The 24,477-nt window shown below is 34.4% G+C and overlaps 1 protein-coding gene across 1 annotated transcript; it reads right to left on the bottom strand.

Moving 5' to 3' along the window:
- Positions 1-580: 580 nt before the first annotated feature.
- Positions 581-24,306, bottom strand: LOC129221600 (GDP-Man:Man(3)GlcNAc(2)-PP-Dol alpha-1,2-mannosyltransferase-like). Its single transcript, XM_054856124.1, has 3 exons — positions 23,974-24,306; positions 4,778-5,700; positions 581-929 (listed from the first exon to the last, which is right to left on the bottom strand). The coding sequence occupies exons 1-3, from the start codon at positions 24,165-24,167 to the stop codon at positions 658-660; spliced, it is 1,389 nt and encodes a 462-aa protein (XP_054712099.1). The 5' UTR covers positions 24,168-24,306; the 3' UTR covers positions 581-657.
- Positions 24,307-24,477: the final 171 nt, after the last annotated feature.

Raw genomic sequence — 24,477 nt, 5'->3', positions numbered from 1 at the left:
AAGTTATTAAGCATCATTATGAGCTACATCTGGTGTGTGACATGCCATGGAGGTGAGAATTCACATGTTGTAAAGCAAAAAAAAATTTTTTTTTTTCAAAAAATGTTGACAGATTTAGATGGATACATTTATGAGGAATGTAAAAAATATTGTCGAATGAACTATTCTTTAAAGCTTTTACTGTAAAGTGCGTGTGACTTAAAAGTTACTTTTTGGAGAACGACCCATAAATAAATTTTTAAAATATTGAACAAAACTTATACAGGTAGCTAATACTTCCAGGCACATTTTGGTTGTGTTCGACGAGCTCAACCGTTCGACCGGTGACTAACCAGTTACTAACTGCAGCTTTCTATAATCAACTAGTTACCATTTTTTAAGCAGTTGATAGGTTGATTGGAGCACATGATCATTAGCTGTCACGTGATCAACCAACCGGTCGAGCTCGTTGAATGTAAGCTTTTAGAAATGTACTTGAAAATCACTCAAAAAAATTAAATAAATGAATAAATAAACGGTAAAAGGGTGTTATAAATATTAATGACCAATGATTTTAAATAATAAGAGATAAGAAGTAAAATATTTATTCTATGATTACATAAAACTTCATTTCCATCAAAGTATCGAGATTTTTACCTTAATAAGGAACATGATTCATCAAGAGAAAAGTGTTTTAACTGCATCTAGAAAGGAGTTTTCAAATTTTGGAACAGAAAATCTCGATACAGACTGTCGAGCATTTTTTCTAATCTGAAGTAGCTGCTCTGAACTCATGTCTTTAACTGTTTCTAATGCACTTGCATATGTTTCCACAGAATCAGCCAGAAATCCCGTTTGATCAGGTGATTGATTTCGTATGATATCTAATTTTGGACCTCCAGAATTATGAGCAATCATTATTAAGCCAGCAGACATACATTCTACAACACCTGAAATTAGATTAAAAATTAAACTTGTAACAATAGAATGAGTATAGGGGAACTATACTGCATAAATTAGAATACCTTTTCATGTAAATAAAGTTTTATACTAAGAAGCTTTAAGCATTTGTAGTAAGCCTGAACATAACAAATAAAAATTTTGGGGTCTAGAAATATATAAATTAAACTTCACAGTTCAATTAAGGAGAAGAAAAAAACTTGTTGTGTGCTCCTTACTGATTTATTGCGGGGAGCTTCTCAAACTGGGTAGATCCATGCCTAGCCATAGGCTATACAATTAAACTTACTAATGTCTTCAGTTAGAACGTATTGAATATTCAGTCAAAATTCTAATCGAATATCCGGCCAAATACAGAATCTTTCGTAAAAAAATTTCAGCTGCAATATTTATACTTTTTGCAAATTTAAAACAGAAAATGCATGAATATTTTGTGTCTTTTTTGGAGTGTAAATAAATTTCCATTTAAGATCCTAAATTTTTCTATGTTATGTAGCATTGTTTACTTGAAATAAAGAATAAATAAAATAAATCTCTCCAAATGCAAAAGCAAATTAATTATAGTAAACGGCTAATTATCTTTTAAAATATTTGTGAAATAAGATAATTGTTTTGTTTAGTTTTTACTTATATATTAAAAAATAATAATAATGCAGTTTTACATTACATATTTACAAACACTTAATATTATGAGTTTTTTCTGGTTACTCTTTCATATTTAAATGAGTTTGTAATAGAATGTTTAATGTAGTGTGTTAAAGGATTTAAGAAAAATGGTCCGCTAAATATAACATCCGAGTCATCGAAACATAATAGGAATATATCTTGTGAGATGCGTGCCTTACTGAGCCAAAAAAAAATTATATTTAATTACTGCTTTTAGAGATCTTCAAAATTTAATTATGTTCTACAGAAGTAGAGTAAATGTTATTTTTTTTAAATCCAAGCAACGAAACAAAAACTTATTTGGCTTCACTGTAGGATGTTTTCTGCAACTATTGATACATTTATCAAAAGGAACTGCCAATGTGCATTAATAAAAAGAAGTTTGTTTTAAATTGACATATTTTTTCGAAAATATAGATGATAAAACAAGAACCACATATTACTGTTTAATTTTCATACACTTTATTCTGAAAGTGAAAACTAACCATTGCAGCATGTACAAATTACGTTTGTATGTTGTCTACTTTAATTCTTTAAATATTAGAATTGTTTTCATAGGATAAAATAAGTAAAGTATCTAATATTTTAGGGGAAAAATCATTAATTTATACAACATTAAAAATGACAATGTATTATACAATAACAACATGACAATGTGTTGTGGGCTTAAAAATTACCTTAAAATATTCATATAAATTTTAAAATATTAAAATTTCAAAGGCAAGTACTTTTTTTCAGTCTTTGGCCAAGGCTGAATAGTAAGCATTTGGCCGAAGGTGAATATTTCCTCAGATTATTTTTATTAATCAGTAAGGCAAGAGAAACGAAGTCAATGAGTCAACAAAAACAAAAAAATTATCTTTTTAAATAATTATAAAAGGAAATTGTATGACATGTTGGTTGGGCATAAAATTCACCAATAAAAGTAGGGGGGAGGTCTCTTTTTTTTTCCAAGGAAAAAGTAATAAACCACTAGCAACAGAGAAATGAAAGTAGCTCTTAAAACTTAGCAGTTATTCTTAAAAAAAGAAAAGACCTTGTGTCAAGTTGAAAACTTAACACAAATTGAAAATGATTTATTAGTATTAACAATCAGGAGGAAATTTTTGCTTAGGGGCCATTCATTAATTACGTAAGGGTCACGAGGGGGAGGGGGTTGGAAAAATCTCTACATACCCTTACTTTCGGGGGGGGGGGAGGGTCAAACAGATCTTTTACATTAGAAATCGCGAGGTCAAGTGGTTTGACAGGGATTATATTTCATTTCCATCTGTGGGAAGGTAAAAAACATATGATGAGCTGTTTTTTATTTCTTTTACAAAGAATGAATAGTGTAAAATATAATAAGAGAATCGCGCTGTGTATGGCATGTTTTATTTTTTCCAACCTTTTAGTACATATTTCCTTACACAAAAAGGTTTGATAATAGTGAATTTAGTAACGGCTAAAGTGATGTTAGATTCGTTATTTTATTATTTGAAAAACGAAATGGAATCTTACGTAAGAATTGGGGAGAGGGGTTTGAAAAATCTTACTTACCCTTAAATGGGGGGAGAGGAAGTTTAAAATTGCCAAAATCATCCTTACGTACACTCCTGTTTGTGAAAATTGCAACACCATGAAGTGCATCATAGTTGAAGGAAATTTAATACACAGTTGAGTGGTAATGGTACAAATAAATGATTACATTTTCAAACCAAACGAACTATAAAAAGAGATAGAAATTAGTATTTTGTATGGTCACCACCCGCCGCAATAAGAGCTGCTACTCGACTCAGAATGGAGTAAAACAAAGTTTGAATATCTGCCTGCGGAAGAGTATTCCATATTGTTTGTATGCGCAACCAAAGTTCATCTGTCGAAGAAACAGGACAAGGATCACGAGCAAGACGCCGCCCAACGAAATCCCACACATGTTCAATCAGTGACATATCAGGGGAATATGCAGGCCAAGGAAGAAGCTGTACCTGCTGCGAATCAAGGTAGGATTTGACAGTCCTGGCGACATGTGGACGAGCATTATCTAGCTGGAATACAGCCCCTGGCAATCCTTGCAGGAAAGGAATAGCTTGGGGCTGTAAAACTTCATTATGTATCGGGTACTGTTCAAATTGCCTACAATTGGTAGCAATTGTGATCGTCCATGATATGCTATGGCACCCCAAACTATAACTATGGGTGTTCGTCCACTGTGGCGTTCGATAATGCATTTCGGAATGTGCTGCTCAGCGGCATAGCGCCTGACACGAATTTGGCCATCATGGTGCCACAAATTGAAGCAGGATTCATCAGAAAAGATGACCTTCTGCTAATCAGCAAGCCAGCTCCTATGCACACTAGCCCATTGTAGCCGCAGGCGGCGATGGTTTTACGTGAGAGGAATCCTGTATGAAGGAATCCTGCACGCTGCAGCAGAAGTCTCTGAATTGATGAAGCACACAATGAAACACCTGTAGCTGTTGACCACTGTGCTGCCAATTGTCTAGAAGAAACTGTGGGGTCCGTCAGCACCATACGCACCAGGTGTCTGTTATCACAAGCTGATGTCACATTTCAGGGTCCACTCCCGGATTTCCGAGCTGTCTGATCCTCGTTCGTTCACTGCTTCCAAACACGCATGATTGTGCTGCTGTTACGCTGCACACAAGCGGCTACTGCACGATAAGACAATCCAGCTTCACGAAGGCTGACGATTCTGCCCCGTTCAAACTCCGAAATTTGCTCAAATTTCACTTTCTTTGGTCGAAGAGGCATAGTAAAGATTAAGTTGCTCTAACATGTAACCACCAATAATCATACACGCCTCGCTTCAGTCGTCTATTTATATTCGGTTCGATCCACTGTTCAGAGGGCGCTGCTCAGCCTACGCATGCGCTACCAGTCTGCAATTTTAATCATTTATATATCAATCCCTACTTCACATTTCCTGCAATTTTCAGCTCGCTCGCGTAAGTCATTCGTGGTGTTGCAATATCCACAAACAGGAGTGTAATTAATGAATGGCCCTTTATTATACTCTTTTAAAACGTTTACCCAAAATGTTACCACTTAAATAACAACAATCCCTTTGAATAACATAAAACGTACATAAAATAAATCATAGGTCATTACTGCAATAAAAAATGAAATTATTTTGCAATAAGCTTCGTTTTAACAAAGTAAAATGACATACCAATTCCAAAATGTTCATTCCACATTGTGTGTAAGGCAACATCCGCTTTTTCCATTTCCTGCATTATTTCTTGAAATGATAAATTGATTTTAAATTCAATCTTTTCAGCTATGCCTAGTTTAGAGCTCAAAACCTTCAATTTCTCCACTCGTGCAAAATCTTCAGCATGTCGACAGCTTCCAATAAGAACTAGAGTATCAGAACTATCAATACATTTACTTCGGATAAGAAATTGATGAAATGATTTTATTTGAAGTTCGTGATCTTTCTCAGGACGAAACTGAGCAATAGATAAAATTCTAAGTTCTTTATTATTATCTCTTAACAATGGGATATTCTGAAACTGAGACACATCACAAGGAGGGTAGACAACAAAAGTATGATTAGGCTTTTTCCATAATTTCAGTATATGGTCTTTTGTCCAACTGGAATTGACCATTATGATTTGAGCTTGCCTTCCCATTAGCCCATATAAAAATGCAAATATCCTATAATAAATTAATTTTATGAACGAAAAGATGCTGCTGCTTGATATAAATTCTTTGTTATTTACAGAAATTCTACGCTCCAATACAGTTGTCAGCATATCTGTACTAATAGTAGGGTAGTGAACATATGCACCAATCTTGGAAGCAACAAGATATTTAAAAATTGGTAAAGTCCATGAATAACCCATGGTATCAATGTATATATGAGGAGCATGCTTAAAAGCAGCTTCTATTCCTAAAACGACAGAGCCTAAGCTTTGCATTAGTAAAGTAAAATAAGGATAATATTTAGATTCAACCAAAAAACGACATTTGAGACGCACAAATTTAATTGGCCGTAGTAATTCAATGTTCAAGTTTCGGTACACTTTTTCAAGTATTTCTTCTGATGGCGCTGCATCACCAGTATAGACAACACATTGTGCAATGCTGTATCTAATGCGAAAAAAAAGGGAAATATACATGGGTTAGTTGTGGTTAGAACACTTTACATTTACATATATCATACATTTGGAAGAAGAGTGCCACAATACGAAGAAATGAAATTTTACGGGAGAAGCGTTTGAAGTTGAACTCTTCAGGTAATTTGCATTAAGAAAAGTAAGTTTGCTGTTTTCTCCAGTGGTTCATATTAGAACAAAAAATCTGTCATTATTTTCCAAAGAAGATAATGTCCTTTGAAGGCTTTTAAGCGAAAAAAAAATTAAAAATTTCATATTGTGGTACTCTTCTCCCAAACGTGCAATACATAGATACAGATGGTATTGTTATATTTTTCAAAAGTGGAGTCCATGCTTGGATCCGCGTACCTGCACATCGCACGGTGCAGAGGGGCCGATGCATTTAAAGGGTGCAACAGCCTTAAAAATTGGAAAAAACAACAACACTAAGACTAATAAACGTTGCCAATATACACTACTTTCTTCTGGGGATTCCTGGGCTTGTTGCAGGGGGCCCCAAAATGTATAGATCCGGGCACCTTAGATTCATCCCCACTTAATCAGGTGACAGATAATTGAATATCCTGCTAAAGGAATATAAATCTGTGGAACAAAAATTCGTATAGCAACAATGTTAAATTTCCCCGCTTTAAGAATTTTTACTTCCTTTTACAAAAAGAAAGTATTGTATTCATGAAAAAAATTTTACTCAAAAATCGATCTTAATCTCCATTTTGCTCACCCCCGAATGAATGTTGAGGTTTTTTTTCGACTCGACCACACGTGGATAAGTGCCCAAGAACATATAGATGCGAGGAATATCCATTTTGATGATTTCCGATTTAATTACAATGAGTTTTCTCATGATGTCTGTATGTGTGTATGTATGTTGCACAACTCAAGAATGGTATGCCCTAGAAAGTTGAGATTTGGTACGTAGACTCCTAGTGGGGTTTAGTTGTGCACCTCCTCTTTTGGTTGCATTCGGGTGTTTCTAAAGGGGTCTTTTGCCCCTTTTTGGGGGGAAATCATTGTTAATTTTGATGTAAACTCAAATGGTGTTATAAGTTGACGGACACTTGGCGATACATCGCCAGTCTTTTGATTGCCAACTTGGTCACAAATTTGGCCTATTTTTTTTTTTTAATCTGGTTTCAGTTTGGCCACTGTTGGTGATATTTAGAGAGTAAACTATTGAATCACATTAAAATTGCCATTAATGGGAAACGACATTACATTGGAGTCAAAGGAAGTCATGTGATGCACACATCAGTTCGTTTTTCATCCATACCCTGCTTAATCGCATACATATTCCAAGTTACTTGAGCGAATATCTCTTATTTCAAGTCAAATTTTTCATATTCTTCCTTGGGAAAAAATTTCAGTTCACCCCTTAAAAGTAAAAGGTCACCACTAGAAACTAAGCTCAAAAGAGGGGCTAACTAATAAAGTTTAGTTGGCTTCTAGTTGTAATCTTATCTAAGGCTACAAAACGCATCAGGATATGGGTTTTGGAGAGGTGGAAGAATTAGACTGCATACAGGGAGGGGGGAGTAAAATGTTTTTTTGATTGGTTCTCAGGTCCTGATCTGTTTGGTGTCCAGTGATTCCTATTTGATATCAGTGGTCCTGTCCCGTCTTACCTAAAATGCCGTAAGGAACGTGGCTGTTTTCTGTATGAGTCATTCCATTTCAAATGAGGCAGGCAGGTATGAAAAGTGTCATATGACCATCCCCGATTTTTTTGAAAAAATTACAGTAGTTACAACTAAGGGACATATGAAATATCCCAAAAGGATTTCGCAAGAAAAAAAATTTTTCTTCACTTACAGCCTATTAAAATTCAAATTCTGCACAAAATCCGCCATTTTGGAAAAAAACGGCAAGGAATCCATTTGAAATGGACCCTATTTCAAAAGTATTTAATCTATTTGAATAATTCTTTTTTCTAAAAATAAATAAGGACCCATATATCCTCTAGACATCGTTTTTGAAAGTTTAGTTAGGTTTTTTGATAAAGAAAAAAATTCATTTTTGTGGCGAAAAAACTGCATTTTTATCGATTTTATGACTTTTTTTCTCCGTGAAAAAAAAAAGTTTTTTTACTGAACGGAGACTGCAGTCTAAAGCCCTTATATGATAGTTTCATAACATATTTTATTATAATCCTTAGATGCATACAGCCTCGGAAATAAAATTTGAAATTTTGAAAATTTTCAAAAATTAGAGAATTTTGAAGTGATTTTACTGAAAAAACTCAATTTTTAAAAATCTAAAAATTGGCTCATTTGAACCCCATATAATGCTTAACAAGAGGATAGACACCGCATCCCGTATTTTTTCCCATAAAATGTTTTATGATTTTTTGAAAGTGACCTTACGCTCACTGCATGCATGTAAAATAAAAATGTCTAATAATTTCAGTCACTGAAATTCTGATTATATTAATGCCTAATAGCTACAATAATGGTGCACTTAATCAAGAACAACTAAAATCTTACTGACTTTTAATAATATACCAGTAACAAACCGCTTTTGATGACCCAGTCAATTCGTCTTTTTGTAAGACTTTGTGTGTAATTATAGAAGAGCCTTTGGTGATTATATTAATGATTAATAGCTATGGTAATGATGTCACTTTTTTTTTTTAAATATTAGTTTATTTTGTTGCCAAAGCTATGCATTCATTGTTACTTTCATATGCAGCAACGAATCATATTTTTTTCTTTCAATTCTCTTTCTCTTCAACTCAATTATGTGACAAAGGAAACCATCAAAGGGAAGAACAATACAATGATACAATGCATTCTGATATTTTTATCTTTCACATACGCCCATTCCTCAGCCTTCAGTTAAAGGAGAACCTTCAACCAGTTTCTCATTGCAGATGCAGGGCATTCGGGGTTCATTTTTAAGTATATAAAAACAAAATAGTATGAAATATAAACTGGTAGCGAAGAGAACTTATTATTTTTAAAAAATAGTATAAAGACATATACGCATAATTTATAGCCTATGTCACTCAGTAAGAATGCACCTTTCCCATAGTGAAATAATTTTTCAAATAGGTGCAGTGGCTCCAGAGATTAACTCGAACATATAAACATACAAAAATCTGCTCTCTCTCTCTCTTTACAATATTAGTATAGATGAATGAATTAGCAAAATGCAAAAAACAATAATCTGGGAAGACCTTTAGCAATCAATAAATTAATTGGTTTCATACTGGCCGCCTTTTGAAGTAATACAGGGAACACATTGAAATTTTCATTCAAGGACCGCAAGTCCTTTAACCAATTAAATTCCCTATAAAGCAAATGGTTTAGAGTGTCCAAACTTATGTGTAGTTTAGGGTAGACATTTGTCTCTAAAACAGGTTATACAGTTTAATAAATGGGATAGAGGTTTAGTGAGTAAAGCATCCACTCTAAATATGATATCATGTCAAAAAAAAAGCACTTGGCACCATTCTCATTTTTTTGGCCGTATGAACTGGTGTGGAGTCAAATGAAAATGTCCAGTTTACATTGCTGTGCTGAGGTGCTCTTAGGTCCACAGAAGTACAACAGCCTCTAAAATGTCCTTCTGGTACTTTTTTCGATATATTTTAGGGCCCTCATTCACAAAAAAACAGAGATTTTTTTGTTGCTTGCACTCATTCCATCAGACAAAGCCTGACTTCGAATTTTGGCGATATTTAACATTTTCTAAGGTGCTTGAAGTGTCTATAGATCAAATTCTATTGTTCTGGGGGCTATGAGCTGGTTGAACGGTAAATCAGTGAAAGGTAGAAACCTTTCAGCGTGGACTTGCGACCTGTCTCAAACGTTTATGGCATCTTTCGAGCCATACAAATGCCTGAATTTTTTGGAACTCGTAAAGCTTCTGCTTGAGCTGTTTTTGCCCTTAGTTGCACTTATCAGTCACAAATTCCCATCTTACGAACGACTTCTCCTGTGGAAACCCAAGGATTTCATTGAACTCACTTTTGGATGAACTCACTTTTGGACCTGACGATTAACTGTAATGTTTACTGTTCGTTTTTGTACACTTTCCGAGCATCCACTATCATTTCCAAGTCACTTGAAGCAGCATACTACAACAAATACTGTTCGCTGAGGCACAACAAGCAAACGAACTGTCATTCTACTTGGTTAAACAACGATGAAATAGCAGGTCTTTTGCATAAAATTGTAAGAAAACCGAAAAACAATACATAAAATAGGCAGGGTTCGTACTCAATTTCAGAAATAAAATGAAGGAGTTTTGGAGGAGTTTTGAAGGAGTAAAAGGAGGTTTTGAAGGAGTACTAATGGGCTGTCATTAAATGATGTCACAATTTTTTTCAACATATTTGACCCCCTTCTCCCTTTATCAGAAAGTGTCACACTTCACCTAACTTGTCCTTTTGTTACATGTCATATTTTTTTAACATATTGTTACAATAACTGTGTGATGTCACTTTTTGTCACATTCTCTCTTCCTCTTGTCTCAACTTCATGAGCCCATCTCCCCCTCAAGGCGTGACATCACTTGTGGATGACCCTTTTTACAACATCTAACTGCAATTTACTAAACAATTGTTTTTTAACACAATCACTTAATATTTTACATCTACTTATGTAGTTTTAAATATTTAAATAATAATTAGACAACCTGACTCTAGCTGCTGAAAGAGTGGTGGAGGAAAAAACAATAAACATAAAACTTGAAAAAATAGCCAAGTACCAGTTAAGCACGTTTTATTTCACTTATGAAATGTTTTAGTCTTCTAATAAAATTTTCACTTTTAACTTTTATGACTTAACTATGATCAATTTGTAAATCACATCTTTATGAAAATAAAACAAATGCACGAAATTACTACATTAAAATGGCCCTTGTGACGAAGTTAGTTGTCAAAGTTACTGTCATAGAGGAAGATTATATAGTCTTGAACTAAAAAAGAAGGAGTTTTGAAGGAGTTACAACCAAAATGAAGGAGTTTGAAGGGCTCTTAAAGAAAATTTCCTAAATGAAGGAGTATTGGAGGAGTTTTGAAGGAGCGTACGAACCCTGAATAGGAGATATATTGTAAATTATTTCCTAATAAAGTGAGAAACAAAAAACACACTCAAGACATGAAATTACTTTTCTTCCGTTCGATGAAGCAATCTTTATACTTTTTTTTTTTTTTGCCGCACCCTGTATACTGCCATGGTAAGCACAAAAGTGGAATCTGCAGTTCAGCTCAAGCTGAATTATTGTGTTTTAAAGTTTAGTTCTTCCATACATTTGTGTGTGTGATTCAGCTGTCTTTTTTTTTTTTTTTTTCAGAATTTTTTTTAAAAAAATATTTTTAGATTAAATGACCTTAAACATTTATTTATTAAGTAAAATACAAAATAGAGAAAAACTTGGTTATAATAACTCAGTTTTGTTCAAAAGCTCCGGTATGACTAATTTTACTACTGTGTGTAGCACAGCTGTACGAATAAACTGAAACTCTAGTTTAAGTTTTGGTTCAGCTTTAGAAACCATTACAGAGCATTTTTTAACATAGGTACTACGCGACACCAATGTCGCGTAGTGAAAAAATTCTGTCGCCTAGAAGATGCAAAATCAAACTACTGGGCGACATTGGAAAATTCAACAATGGTTCCACTGCTCGTTTTTGTAAACGGATTTTAAATCTTTCTTTTTTTTCCTCTTGAGCAACAGAATTACATCGGGCATTTTCCAGCAATCAACCAAAAGCAGTTTTTGTCTTTTTTTCCTACTCATTTAAAAACACCCGACTGGGTACGAAAACATGTCATCCCCTGCGGGTTAAGGGGTGCTAATCGTTGTCGCCATCCAGTCATCATTGTACATTCCGGGCAGACAGGTGTAATAAATTCCAGACTAATCAGTGATTCACTCGGGATGTGATGATTTTTAGCGGGAACTTGAGGGCTTATAAACAAAATGGGCAGTTTAGAGTAAAGAGTTTACGAACGAAAGGCGTTTTCGTCGACAGAATTTTTTTTTCTCGCCACCACTCAGCATGAAACGCTGTTCTTTCCTTCATCAAAAAGGTAAGAGAAATAAATGATTAGGCTTTGATTTTAATTTGTTATTTAATTCAAATACATACGCTTTTTGTTTTAATATATGTCTGAATAAATAAGAAGAATGTCGAGATATAAGGATTTAAAGTTTAGCCAACAGTGCAGCATTGCTAGTAACAAAGTCAATAAGATGCTAGGGTTTATCAATAGATTTATTTAAAACAAATCTAAAGAAGTTCTTCTATATAAGGGCAGAAGTTTGGTAAGACCCCATTTGGAGTATGCTGTTCAGTTTTGGTCTCCTTATCTTAAGAAAGATATTAATGTATTGGAAAGGGTTCAACGGCGGGCTACAAGGCTAAGAAATGGACTTTCCCACTTAGATTATGATTCCAGGCTTAGAAGGCTAAAAATGTACAGTCTTGAGCAAAGAAGAGACCGAGGGGACATGATTCAGTTGTTTAAATTTATTAATATGAAAGATGTTACGAGGCTGAAGTTTAGCACTGAAAACAGGACAAAGGGACATAGTTTTAAGCAGGGCCGATCCTAGGGTGTCGGCCGCCCGTGTGCAAAGACCTAATGTACCGCCCCTCAAGAATAATTTGCATATTTTGACTAACGTCAATATAAACCTTTCTTTAAACTTCTATGCGAAGTTCGAATTTAAAAAAAAAGGGGGGGGGGGACAGAAGAATGATGTTATAAAAAGGAAGAAATTTTTCATATTAAGAAACTCCTTAGGTACAATTTATATCTTTGAAGAAATTAATAGATACCAAAATTTACTAGTCGTGAAAACGCATTTTATAGTCTTTCTTCGGTGACATCAGAGAAGAGACGGAGGAAGGGGAAGCGTGGGGGGAAGTGTCAGGGGTTCAGGGAGGAGGATTGCTCCAAGAAAATTATCGAAATTTGCGTATGAAAAATATTTTTAGTTAATCTTTAGTTGTGTTTGGTTGCAAGGATAAAAGAGTCAAGTATATTCAAGGTGCATGGAGAAATTTTCGAAATTGACATCAAATATTGCAATTTTAGGAACTTTAGGTGAAAGTAATGTTGCAGTTCTTTCCTAAAATTCTTTCAAAATTGAAATCAATTAGAAGTTTTTTTTTTTTAGACCGTAACTTAGGAAGGATCGGCGTTCTTCCCGAAAAATCTTCGAAACTGAAATTTTAAACCCGCAATTTTGGGTTTGACGTTGGGGTCCTTTGTTGACGTTGCAAGAGGGACGTAGATTCAATCGTCTCTCATGGAAAGATTTCGAAATATAAGTTTAAAACGCAAATTTAGGCCGTCTTTGGTGACGGTAGCGGATTTGGCGGCTATCCTCCGGTTATTTCTCGGCACTATTTTTTCAAAATCCCGTCTTTGGCTAGATTTGAAAACAATACGGGAAACGTGAAAATATTCCGAACCAAATATTTTTCGGAACTGAAATTCATTATGGGCTATTTTTGGGAAGGAAGAATTTTGGAGCTCTTAAGCGGATATTTCTAAAATCGCAATTTTATATTATCTTTGGCGACGTTAACAAATCTGGGAAGCTTCTATGGATCATTCGGATATTTTTTAACATTAAAAACTGAAAAATATAACTATAGACTTTTGTTCACCTCACCTCGACGATTGATGGATATGCCCTAGCGCTGTAAAAAGTTACATAAGCCTGGCAGTTCTCCTCCGGAATTCTTTATAAATATAAGTCCCAAAATCGTATTTTAAGCATTGTTCGATAACGATGGGACTAAGAGGGGGTGGGGGTTCAGTGTGCCTTCACGAACTGTGTTTTTGAAACTGAAGTCAATTTCAGGCTACTTTAGGCAGGAAGCTGTGGCTCCACGGAACCGTCTAAAAACGAAATTTTCAAGCATAGTGATTGGGTTGGAGAAAAGGGGGATCCGGGGTCTTTTCCCAAAAGTTCTTAAAACTGATGTTTGAAAAACGTAATTTTAATTCGCTTTTCAATACGTTAAGTGAGAGGGGGTGGAATTAGGGGCTTCTCTAAAGACGCTAATTGAGACTGTCTTTGGTAGTAATGTTTGAGAATGGATTTCGGAGCCCTCAGTTGCAAAAATTTCGAAAAATGTCAACGCAATTTTACATGACGTTTGATGATAAAAAGGGCTGTCGTCTGAAAACACGTTTTGGATTTTGATGCCAACATTTTTAGGTTATGTTTGATTAAGTTAAAGTGGAAGAGATGAATCGGAGACTTAATTAAGTCGTTAAGATCAATGGTTCAACCAGCGAAATTTTCCAAAAGTAAAGTCCTAGAAACGCAATTTTAAGCCTTCTTTAGTTTCGTCAAGAAGGTCATGGCATCCTTTTGGATCTTCGTTTTGGAGCTACATTTAAATTTGCTTGCCGGGGAAAGGGCCCTGTCCTCCTACTTGATCTGAAACCGGGCAGTTCATTCAAGATTTTAATCAGAAAAATTGTCTCAAAGGGGGAAAAGTACAACATTTTAGTTGGTCATTCATATATGTTACTCTCAAAAGGGAGTCGTAATTTTCCACTTTCTCTCCACGCATCCGCGATTGTTAAACACCGAGTTTGTTACATAGTTTGTTGTTTGAAATGCTTGCGTGAGTATCTAATCAGCATAGCTTTTTCTTAATAAATAAAATATGTCTTCATTGTTTAGGTCTATAAAAGCTTGGGGGGGGAGAAACATTAGTGGCCGCCCTCGGTGCTCCTTTTAGACTGCACCATTTCATGCTTCAGAAGTGGGCCTTTCCCCATCCCTGCATCCTTGCCTGATTACCGGTTCTGTCACAAACTTTGCAACCAAATGAACCATGTGTGTTAACCCCTTGAGGACCAGCGCATGGAAAACGAAGCGCAGCTACGGGACCGAACGTTCCGAAATGGAACGCCGCCATCGGCCCGAGCATTTACAGCAGTTAAGCCTAACTGAACAAAAATATTCATATAAAATCAGCATTTCAAAATAATGACTTGAAATTTTAAATTTGCTTAAACAATGTACTACTGATTACTAATTATTAATATAAAGACTATTACATTATTAAAAGGGAGTGAAATAAGTAGAATACTAAAACTTTAACTATGTGCACAAAGTTAAATAATATGTGCACAAAAACAAAGTTAGAGTTAGACATCGTGAGTGTGCAATCAAAGAAAAAGAAATGTAGCAAAAAAATATGTTCCTTATTTAATTTTAATTAAAACAACTTAGGTCAACGAATTTAAACTAGTTAAATTCCCACGCAACAAGTCTCAAAATTGCTTCATAATTCTCTCGAAAACATTCCCTTTCATTCACTTCGCTAACCATTTTTATTGCAATGTTCCAGTCTCCAAATAAAAAAGAATAAATAAAGAAGAACAATATCAGAAAGGATTCAAAAATAATCATAAACTTCAGTGCCGCTTGAAATCCTTCCTGTACTCTCATGGAACGGGGAATCATAAATGTCTGGAACACATACGCAAAAATATTTTAACCTTTCTCCCCTGCCCCATAATTTATTCAGCTAGATGTATATCTCTTTCAATTACTCGTAACAAAAAAAGAGAAGCAAAGATATAAACAAGAGCAATTGAGACCTCATAAATCGTATGCGCAGAGCAGTGATTCACTGTTGTTTACATAAAAAAAATCTATCCCATTGAGAGGTCCAAATAAGAAACTAAAGCGTGTACATGAAGGTCAAATACCATGTGACTCGAATATCATCAAAGTTATAGCCATTTAGAGCCATCTATTATCGTTTAAATATTCAATTCAATCGTTCCATTTCGAGAAAGCGTATATGTGACGCTGGGACGTCAGCGTCGATCAGAGCGCGTAGCGGATACGTGCCGCTGGGCTGATAAGAGAGGAATTGCTGTGTAGCGTCCGCGTGACGCTGGGTGCGAACGGGTTAAGAGTAGATGTTAATGGACGATGAACCAACACAATGTTCCCTAACATTCTATTTTCTTTAAACTATGCTATGCTGTTGGAAAATCGACACATACTTTGTCAATTGAACATTTAAAAATCAGCATATTTATTCTACTTATTACAAGTTATCTTGTGAGAAATTCTTGAGAAATTTTGCTTGATTATAAGAACTATATGATGCGGCCTGCGGCCGCCCCTTGCTTTGGCCGCCCTTGTGCGGCGCACACTCTGCACACCTTCTAGGATCGGCCCTGGTTTTAAGCTATTTAAATCTCAGGCTAACATGGATATTAGGAAAAATTATTATTTTGGCAGGGTAGTGGAACCTTGCAACAGCTTACCGGAAGAGGTGGTAATGAGCAAGGGAGTAGATAGTTTTAAGAAGGCCATTGATCTTTTGACTGGGGATTGTAAATTGGCTAGGACCAGTCTAGCTGGGCCCAGAGCCTGTTGCTGGTCGTCACTTTTGTATTTGTATATGGTTTAGAGTGGGGGTTTTCAACCTTTTTTATTCATGGGCTACATTGCAAGTTTTTGGAGATGAGGCTGGCCAACAATACTTTAGTTCATATGGTTTAGTTCGTTCCTCCTCCCCCCCCCCTTCCTCAACCTGCCACATTCACCCATAACTCTTTTTAGAATAAACACTCAGTAGCATGGGGCAGGGGCAGATACAGAAAAATCTTTTGAAGGGGGCCCGGTAAATTGAATGCCCCCCCCCCCACACACACACAAACATTCAATGTTTCATAACAAAGTTTTCATGAATTTATTTTAAAATGTTTTATTTATTTATTTTTTAAGTATTCCTTCTGGTCAATATGAATCTACTTCTATAAGTTCATGAATATTATTTATCAACTAGAAAATCGCCTGTCAAGGTATGATGGGTGAAAATTGCTTCTACATCTGAACGAAGCCATTGCCTGTTTGGTAATATTTTGGTCCTTAAAATTGTAACCCTAACTCCAGTGGATTAACCCAAAACTCCAGTAGGTAGTGTTCATTGTTGACCTTTTTTTTCTTTATTCCCCTGAAATGACACAGTCTTACCAGTAAAACTGTAAGTTGCCGGATCGAGTTCAGCCTTGTCACAATAAAATCTTTCCCTGCATGTCAAACATTACCAAAACATATTTTCAAATTATCATGCCGTGGCGCAAGTTTCATTGTTGAAACACGCGAGTTACTGGATCATTTGCTAATATATATATGAGGATATGATCCCTCCGAAACTAAAAGCTGGATCTGACCATGCATGTATTTGTCTTCTAGAAAACAGTAAATGCTAGCCAAACGTTTGTTTGCATCATGACTCAATATATTTAAAAAATACTAATTGTTTTATGTTCTCATTTGCAACAAGCACGTCTGTTTCATTTCAAATGTGCATAGTTGATGCGTCTGTTCTTTGTTATGCAGAAATAAATCACCATGGTCATTTTCCAAACTTTTGCGCAAACAACATTTGAAAAATTTTAAATATAAATATCATCAACTGTTTTATTTATTTCAAGAAAAATTAATTGCAATAGTTTATTTTTAAGGGTACAATCATATTTGAAGCAAAGGGATGCAAGTGGCAAAATTAAAAATTTGGAGATAAACCAGTGCAAATGGTAGTTGAACCCCTTCTCTGTTTTGGGGCAAGAGATGGTACTAGTAGCCCTGGTAGGTGCTGCTGTATAGTATGATTTAGAAAAAAATTCAATGAAAGCCTACCTAGGACGTAATCTTTATACGCGCCTTACTCGAAACTTGAAAATGTCCACTTGTATCCTTTTGCTTCTCACTGCCTCATTTGAACTTAGTATTTCATACAACTAGAGATATTTTATTTTAAAAGTAAATTTTTCATCTTCAATGTCATGAATGTTACTGGACAACATGACAGTATTTCTACGAAGTATTTAAGTGTTTATTTTTACAAAAATAATACATTTTGTGAATAAATTTGTCCCTTGAATCGCATTTAAAACAATAATATTTTTTAAATAAAAATGCACAATATTCATCGTCATGAGTGTTACCAAATATCATATTTTCACTGCCTGTCAAAATTATAAATGAAAAGAAAAAAATGTTTCAAAATAATATTGTTAGGAAGATACATCGCTTTTAAGTAAGCTACAAATTTTAATAGAGTTATTATGCATTTCTTTTGTTTTTTTTAATTGAATTTTAGAACTTGTTTGCTAGGTAACACTGACGACACATGTTGTTAGACTTTGTTAAGATGTGTTGTTTCCCTTAATAATCGTGATTTTTAAAAGAAACTGCCATATGATTTCTTTCATTTTAACTACATATTAAAAAAATAATTATTATTATTGATTCCATCAAGGAAAAATTAGTGAACGAATCGCGATAATACGTTCCTTTGATTCGAAACCAGTGAGTTAAATGTATTCTGCCACTCTGGGCATCTGACTCCAGCATTACTTCTTTAGCAAACAAAATTGCTTTTAAAATAAATAAATACCTTTGTGCTGAACAGTAAAGTAAGACAAAACAACGTTAGAAGAAGCACAAATTTGCAAATAACAGCAGACACGTGTTTTGGCGTTACAGGGAACGCCTTTTTCAATGCAAAAAATAATGAGCTACGAATGAAAAGACGTAACGCCGAAACACGTGTCTGCTGTTATTTGCAAACTTGTGCTTCTTCTAACGTTGTTTTGTCTTACTTTAAAATTGCTTTTGTTCAAAATATGCAGTGTGTTTTGTGTTCCTTTTAATTATCTATCCCTAACCTTACCAAAGATAGTCTAGAATGCGATTTTAAGTTTACAAATCAGAAAATTTTCCTGAGATGGGAGGCCTTTCAATCTCTCCTCCTCTTAAAATCACCATAGATTGTTTAAAACAGCATTTTCAGAGCTGCAATTTCAAACAATTTCTGAGGGAGCTCTCCAAACCTCTTCTCCCCTACCAGCACCAAAGATAATTAGAATGCATTTTTAAGGCAGCAAGTAAGAAAAATTTCCTGGTGTGGGGCTTCGAGTCTTTCCCTCACGTAACATCTTGAAAATATGGTATTAACCTGCGTTATTAGCACTACAATTGTAAAAAAATTCCGCAGGAGAACCCCCGAACCTTCCTCTTCTTTACATAATTGAAGATAATATTTGCGTTTTTAAAAGGTTTCAATTTTGAAAAATGAGCAAGGGGGGGGTCCTCCGACCCTTTAATATTACGAAAGACAGTTAGAATGCATTTCTAAGGTTACAAATGAGAAAAATTTCCTGGGAAGGGCATTGAAACCTCTACATAGACAGGGGAGTGCCACCAAACCACTTCTCCCCGAACATTACCAAAGATCGTCTGAAATGCGTTTTTAAGACTAAAAATTTGAAAAATTTCCGGGGGAGAAACCCCTGAACCCCCTCATTTCGGAGTTAATATTATAAAGCAAGATCTTCTCTTTTCCCGGTAATCTAATAAGCGAGCTCGACTATTTACAATCAGGTTCTTTTTGTCAATATTTAGATCTATTAAAAGTTTACTTATAAACCAGAAACTGAACCTATCTCTTTGTACGTATTTAAGATACGCTTGAAATAATTAAAGGGCCGCCAGTTCCATACGTCCCCTATGTTTTTGATCTCGCGACGGATATAAAAAGATATATATAGCAACAGTTAGACATTTAATTATTTTTAACTTATATAGCCTAGTGAAAATTCCTTAAAAAATGCTCTGAACCATTACACAGTTTTGGTTTGGTGTTTTTGTTGGAATGAAAAAGAAAAACCAATTTAGTTTTGATTTGGACTAAGACTGGATTGGAAAACATCAAAAATCAATAACTTTCATTTTCAGACGGTACAGTTACATTGTAAGGTAGGAAAATCATACCTATTTTTCTTTCAAACAATATCAATCATGTTTGAAATTCAAAAATTACAATTATTATTTCAAGTTTCAAAGGCAATCTAAAATAGTAAATGTAGTTGTTATGTTTAGACACACCTGAACGACGACTTAACTTATTTCTGGTGTTTGACCAAGGAGACTATCAGTTATAAAACAAAAAAGCTTTTTTTTTTCTAATTAAACTTATCCTTATATGTATTTCTGTTCAGCAGAAAAAGATGTGTTGGTTGCATACATTTTTTGATGCTTAACCTTTTCTATGTTCCAAGAAACAAATAGATATTAAGAAACCCTATTGGGGCATTTCACGGTATTTGCGACATGGGGTGTCCATAAGAAAACTTGTTGAAAGGTTAAAATTTTTATATATATTAAAAAAGCACATTCCAAAGAACATGCATGTCATATTTTTTACTTTATTTACTTCATATTATCCATGTAATTGCAATCAAAACATCAAAAATACAACTTTTATTGTTACGGACACTACATTGAATTTTTCTTCAATAGTGACTTGAACTGAATTTCAAGTCAAAACTGGTGCTTGGGGCAAATAAAGTAAAGGATTATCTCTACTACATATAGTAGTTTTAATCAAAAAGTGCATTCGTTAAAAAATTATAAGTTGTGAAAATGGCGATTGTAGAGTCCATAACAATAATTAGAAGAAAAGTTTTGTTAAAATTTTTATTTATGCATTTTATATCACTAAATTGAATATTTTCTAATTTCATCCATGGTGTTACAATATTCTAAAATACGTTTCATGAAAATTTAAATTTAGTATTTTTTATTAATTTTCTAAATTTGGTTACGGACTCGACATTTGGCGACTGTTTCAACATGGCTCTTTCTTTACCAAAATGCTTGAATAGCCTGCACAGAAAAAAAAAAAAAAAAAAAAAGTAGCCCTTTAAAGGGAATTACAACTTATACTTAAAAAAAATTTCACTTTCAGAAGAATTTTGACTGCACAAGTGTATAGGGGGAGTCAGGGCACATTGGTTTGGCTCTCTACTTTTCTTCTTTTCTGTCTCATCATAAAATTCAATTAGTAGTTTTATTTTCTGCCATGAGTTACATTAAATATTTCTCATCATCCCAGAAAATGTTCAAGTCATTACCTTTTTTCCCCATTAATATTTTAAGAGAACTTTGTGAAGTGAAATTGCCTGCCACAGTCCCGGGGTCTCCACATTACAAAAACAACTTCTATTACAATTCTAATGTCAAAATATTATCCAACATTTGTACCAAACAAATGTTTTGTGATTAGAATCAAAAACCAAAGTTTAAAGATCAATATAATTTAAATTGACCAACATCTACTGTTACACTTTTTCAAGAATCAGCACAATGTGTTTTTACCAACTTCACTAAATTGCTAATACTGGAGTATTGCTTTTTTAATTATTCTAAAAGTTTTTGTGGGTTTTCTAAAAGTGAACGAACATACCCTAGGTTATTGGTCTAAAAAAAGTTGTCCTGATTTCTTTTCTTTACAACAAAAAATAAACTGCTTATACTTAATAACTAGAAGAACTTATTTTAGGAGAGGAATTCAATTTATTGCTTTATTCTTCGTAGAAACCATTCTAAAAAATAAAGTTGCTTAGTTATGAAAGTTAATCAATCAAAAATGCACAGCCAAAATAACAGTTTCTGAAATTTGTTCAAAATAACTGTACCCTATGACTTCATTATAGGAATAGTATAACTATAGGTGCTACTTTTTGTTGGTTGTAAATATAAATAAAAATTAATTTGAATTTTAACATCTTGAATTCAAATTTTGTTTTTCGCAATCACATGTTTTTTTTGCTTGTGTATAGGCGTGTGTGTTTGTGTCTGTGTGCAGGCATGTATGTATACATATATATATATATGTGTGTGTGTGTGTGTGTAGGCGTGTTTGTGTCAGTGTGCAGATGTGTGTGTGTGGGGGGGGGGTATGTGTGAATGTGTGTGTGACTATGTGTGTGTGTGTAGGCGTGTTTGTGTCTGTGTGCAAGAATGAGTGTTAGTGTATGTGTGTGTGTATGTGTGTGTGTAGGATATGGACGCAACCTGGAGAAGGATTTCGCTAGAGGAGCAGCATTGTGAGGCCAATCGACGGTGCTGCAGAGGGAGGTGGAGGGAAAATAAAATAATAGCACGCCAGAAACAGTCAAGTGAGAACAATAAGCAATCGTGATTGCTCAAAAAAAAGGTATTAAAATTATCAAGGCCAGTCTAAAGAGTCCAAATTTCCTCTATTATCTTATGGGTAGTTGATTGATCTGGTGGTCCCGAATTTCAGTATACTTTCAGTGTGACATTTGAAAAATTTCCTTAAAATCTATCCAGAAATTTCGAATTAGCGAAGATGGCACAGTATTGATCACTTCAGATAACCAAGGTTTTATTATAAAAGTTAAATTGTTAGTAAAATTTGCATTAAAACCCATCATTTATAATTACAAATTCAAGGCTGAAGAAATCAACATATCACTTGGTCTGTTCCAACAGGAAGCCTCCTTCAGTCTGGCACCCTTCCCCCTACCCCCTAGATTGGGTGCACCTCACCTAAATATCCCACAGATCCCCCTCCCCCGTAATATTAAAATACTATCCCCAAAAATGAGAAAAATACCCCTCAAAACATCCCCTAAAAAAACTTCAATGGCAGTCTGCCCCTCTCCTCCCCCAGGTGGCACCCCTTACATATATGATGAAGAAATAGCCATAACAGTTGATTCTATCATTGTAACTATTGAACAATGAGGTAGTATTGTTGTTGTTTAGAATCTATAAACAATAATTCAAACAATACTCAATCATGACAAATGTGTAGAGTCCGTAACATGTTCATAAACGTGCAGTTCTTTAGTAAATAATTCCGTAAAAAATATTTTTAGCCTTTTAAAAAATTATTTTGGTGCTTAAATGTATTATAGGTAAACTAAGACATAGTAGAAAACCTTCATTAGGTAAGAATAGTTATTACTTTCACAGAAAATTTGAAGAAAGTTTATGCAAAAATTTCCATGTCTTTTGAGTGTTGAGTCCGTAACATGCTATATATTTTCCTATATCTTCAGAATTTCAACACAAATCTAAACTTTTTTCAATGCTTTGACATAATTACACATAGGACTAATCATTTACAAAAATTTTAACTTTACTATTTGCACTAATCATGAGTAGGAGGCTAAAACATCCTTATGAAGTGTAGAGTCCGTAACAGTCAAATACTGTGAAATGCCCTTATTTTTATTCAAAAAAAAAATCAATTTCTCCATTTTCTCCCAAAAAAAAACACGGTAAAAAACGATTTCTTTCCCACCACTTCAAAATTTCCAGAAATTTTACATCCCTAGACAGGCTTCAAAGTTTCTGCGTGACCATTGACATTCCCTTAAGCGATTCTGACTGTATAATAAATAATAGCTAATGTTCTAAATAACTTTTTTTATCAGTGTTTTCCAGGGGTTTTAGTTTATTTAAAAAGAAAATACACCAATTGCCACCCATTGTTTCAATAGTTATTTTGTTTTTAGCGTGTAGTTATAAACTCATGTTTCATACATGGTGACAAATTGTAGCACATAACTGCACTGATAAACAATTAAAATAGTGCAAACTTACTTACAAAAAGTCTCAGGATGTAATAACCAGGCTCCCTGGTATAATATAACAGGGAGCCTTTGTATATAATATTGCATGTAGCTCTGCCTTAGCCTTGGTTTTGGGGTAGTAACTTACTGCTAAAAATACCAAAGCTTTGCCTTCAATTCATGAGTTAAACCGCACCATGCTGCGGACAATCGCTGGTGAGATAAATTCGCTTTATCTACCAGTTTGTTGGCACTCTCAGCTTCAATGAGATGACATCTGCCTCTGGCTCGATTATTCACAATTCCTGACAGAGAAGTTCTAATAAGAACGAAACTCCAGTCTCGGGATGTGATAACTAGGTTGTCTAATATATAGCATGTTTTTTTTTGTTTTTTTTTGGCGTACAAGCGAAGACGTTTTAAACTACATTGTGAAAATTATATTCCATTTATTTAGAAATAGTTTAAAGGTTAGGTCTAAATTAAAGTGCATAATATTAATGCGTATACCAGCTTTTGCAGTTATTACACACATTATGACATTCATTCGCAACCATTTACATTTGCATGTCATACCTACTACTGACTTACTATTCATAATAGGGGCATTCCAAGGTATTTTTGACATTTATGTAGAGTCTGTAACGTGACCTTTTTTTGCCATAACTTTTTAATTTACTGTTTGATTAGCGTATTATTTTATTTTGATCTTTTCCTACCAACACACCAGCTCAAATTAAAATAATTTGCAAATCTAACGGTAAATTAAAAAGTTATGGCAAAAAAAGGTCACGTTACGGACTCTACATAATGTCCAAAATACCGTGGAATGCCCCAATATTCTGTTTACTTACTTCTTCTGCACTGCTAAAATAGCAGACCATAATACACGCTCTCCACCTCCCCCATCATTACAATAAGGATGAAAGAATCCAACAGAAATAAATCCATGCTTTTTCTTCCAAAAATATCGTCTAAGCATGAGGTATTTTTGCAAAATGATAAACGTTAGAAAAATAACAAAGAAAGTAAGTATAAGAAAAGCCATAATGAAATTTGAATACGTTAAGAAAGAGATTTCATGTTGCAAAAAGAAAAGTAGTCTACCCACTGAGCTATTCAGAGTTCAAAGATAAGTAGTTTCGACTTAATAAACTAAACACATCGCCGGTTTGTTTGACATTTCCAAACAAACAATACCACGACAACATATTATTGTTGCCAATATCTAATTTACAAAAAAAAAAGAGACATTTTCAAAAGGGGTGCGTTCGACGACCTCACCGGTTAACCAGTAAGTAACCGGTTACTTACCGCAGCGCTCTATGATCAACCGGTTACCTCACTGGTTACCATTC

The sequence above is a fragment of the Uloborus diversus genome, chromosome 1 (genome assembly GCF_026930045.1).
Source record: "Uloborus diversus isolate 005 chromosome 1, Udiv.v.3.1, whole genome shotgun sequence".
In the NCBI taxonomy this organism is placed as follows: Eukaryota; Metazoa; Arthropoda; class Arachnida; order Araneae; family Uloboridae; genus Uloborus; species Uloborus diversus.
Note: the sequence above shows the minus strand (reverse complement) of the source record. Positions and strands in the feature narration are given on the sequence as shown.

Coding starts and splice junctions, on each gene's coding strand:
- LOC129221600 (XM_054856124.1), bottom strand. CDS start 24,167: ATGGCTTTTCTTATACTTACTTTCTTTGTTATTTTTCTAACGTTTATC. Junction 5,701..23,973: donor ATTTTAGCAGTGCAGAAGAA/GTAAGTAAACAG, acceptor TTTTCGCATTAG/ATACAGCATTGCACAATGTG. Junction 930..4,777: donor GAATGAACATTTTGGAATTG/GTATGTCATTTT, acceptor ATCTAATTTCAG/GTGTTGTAGAATGTATGTCT.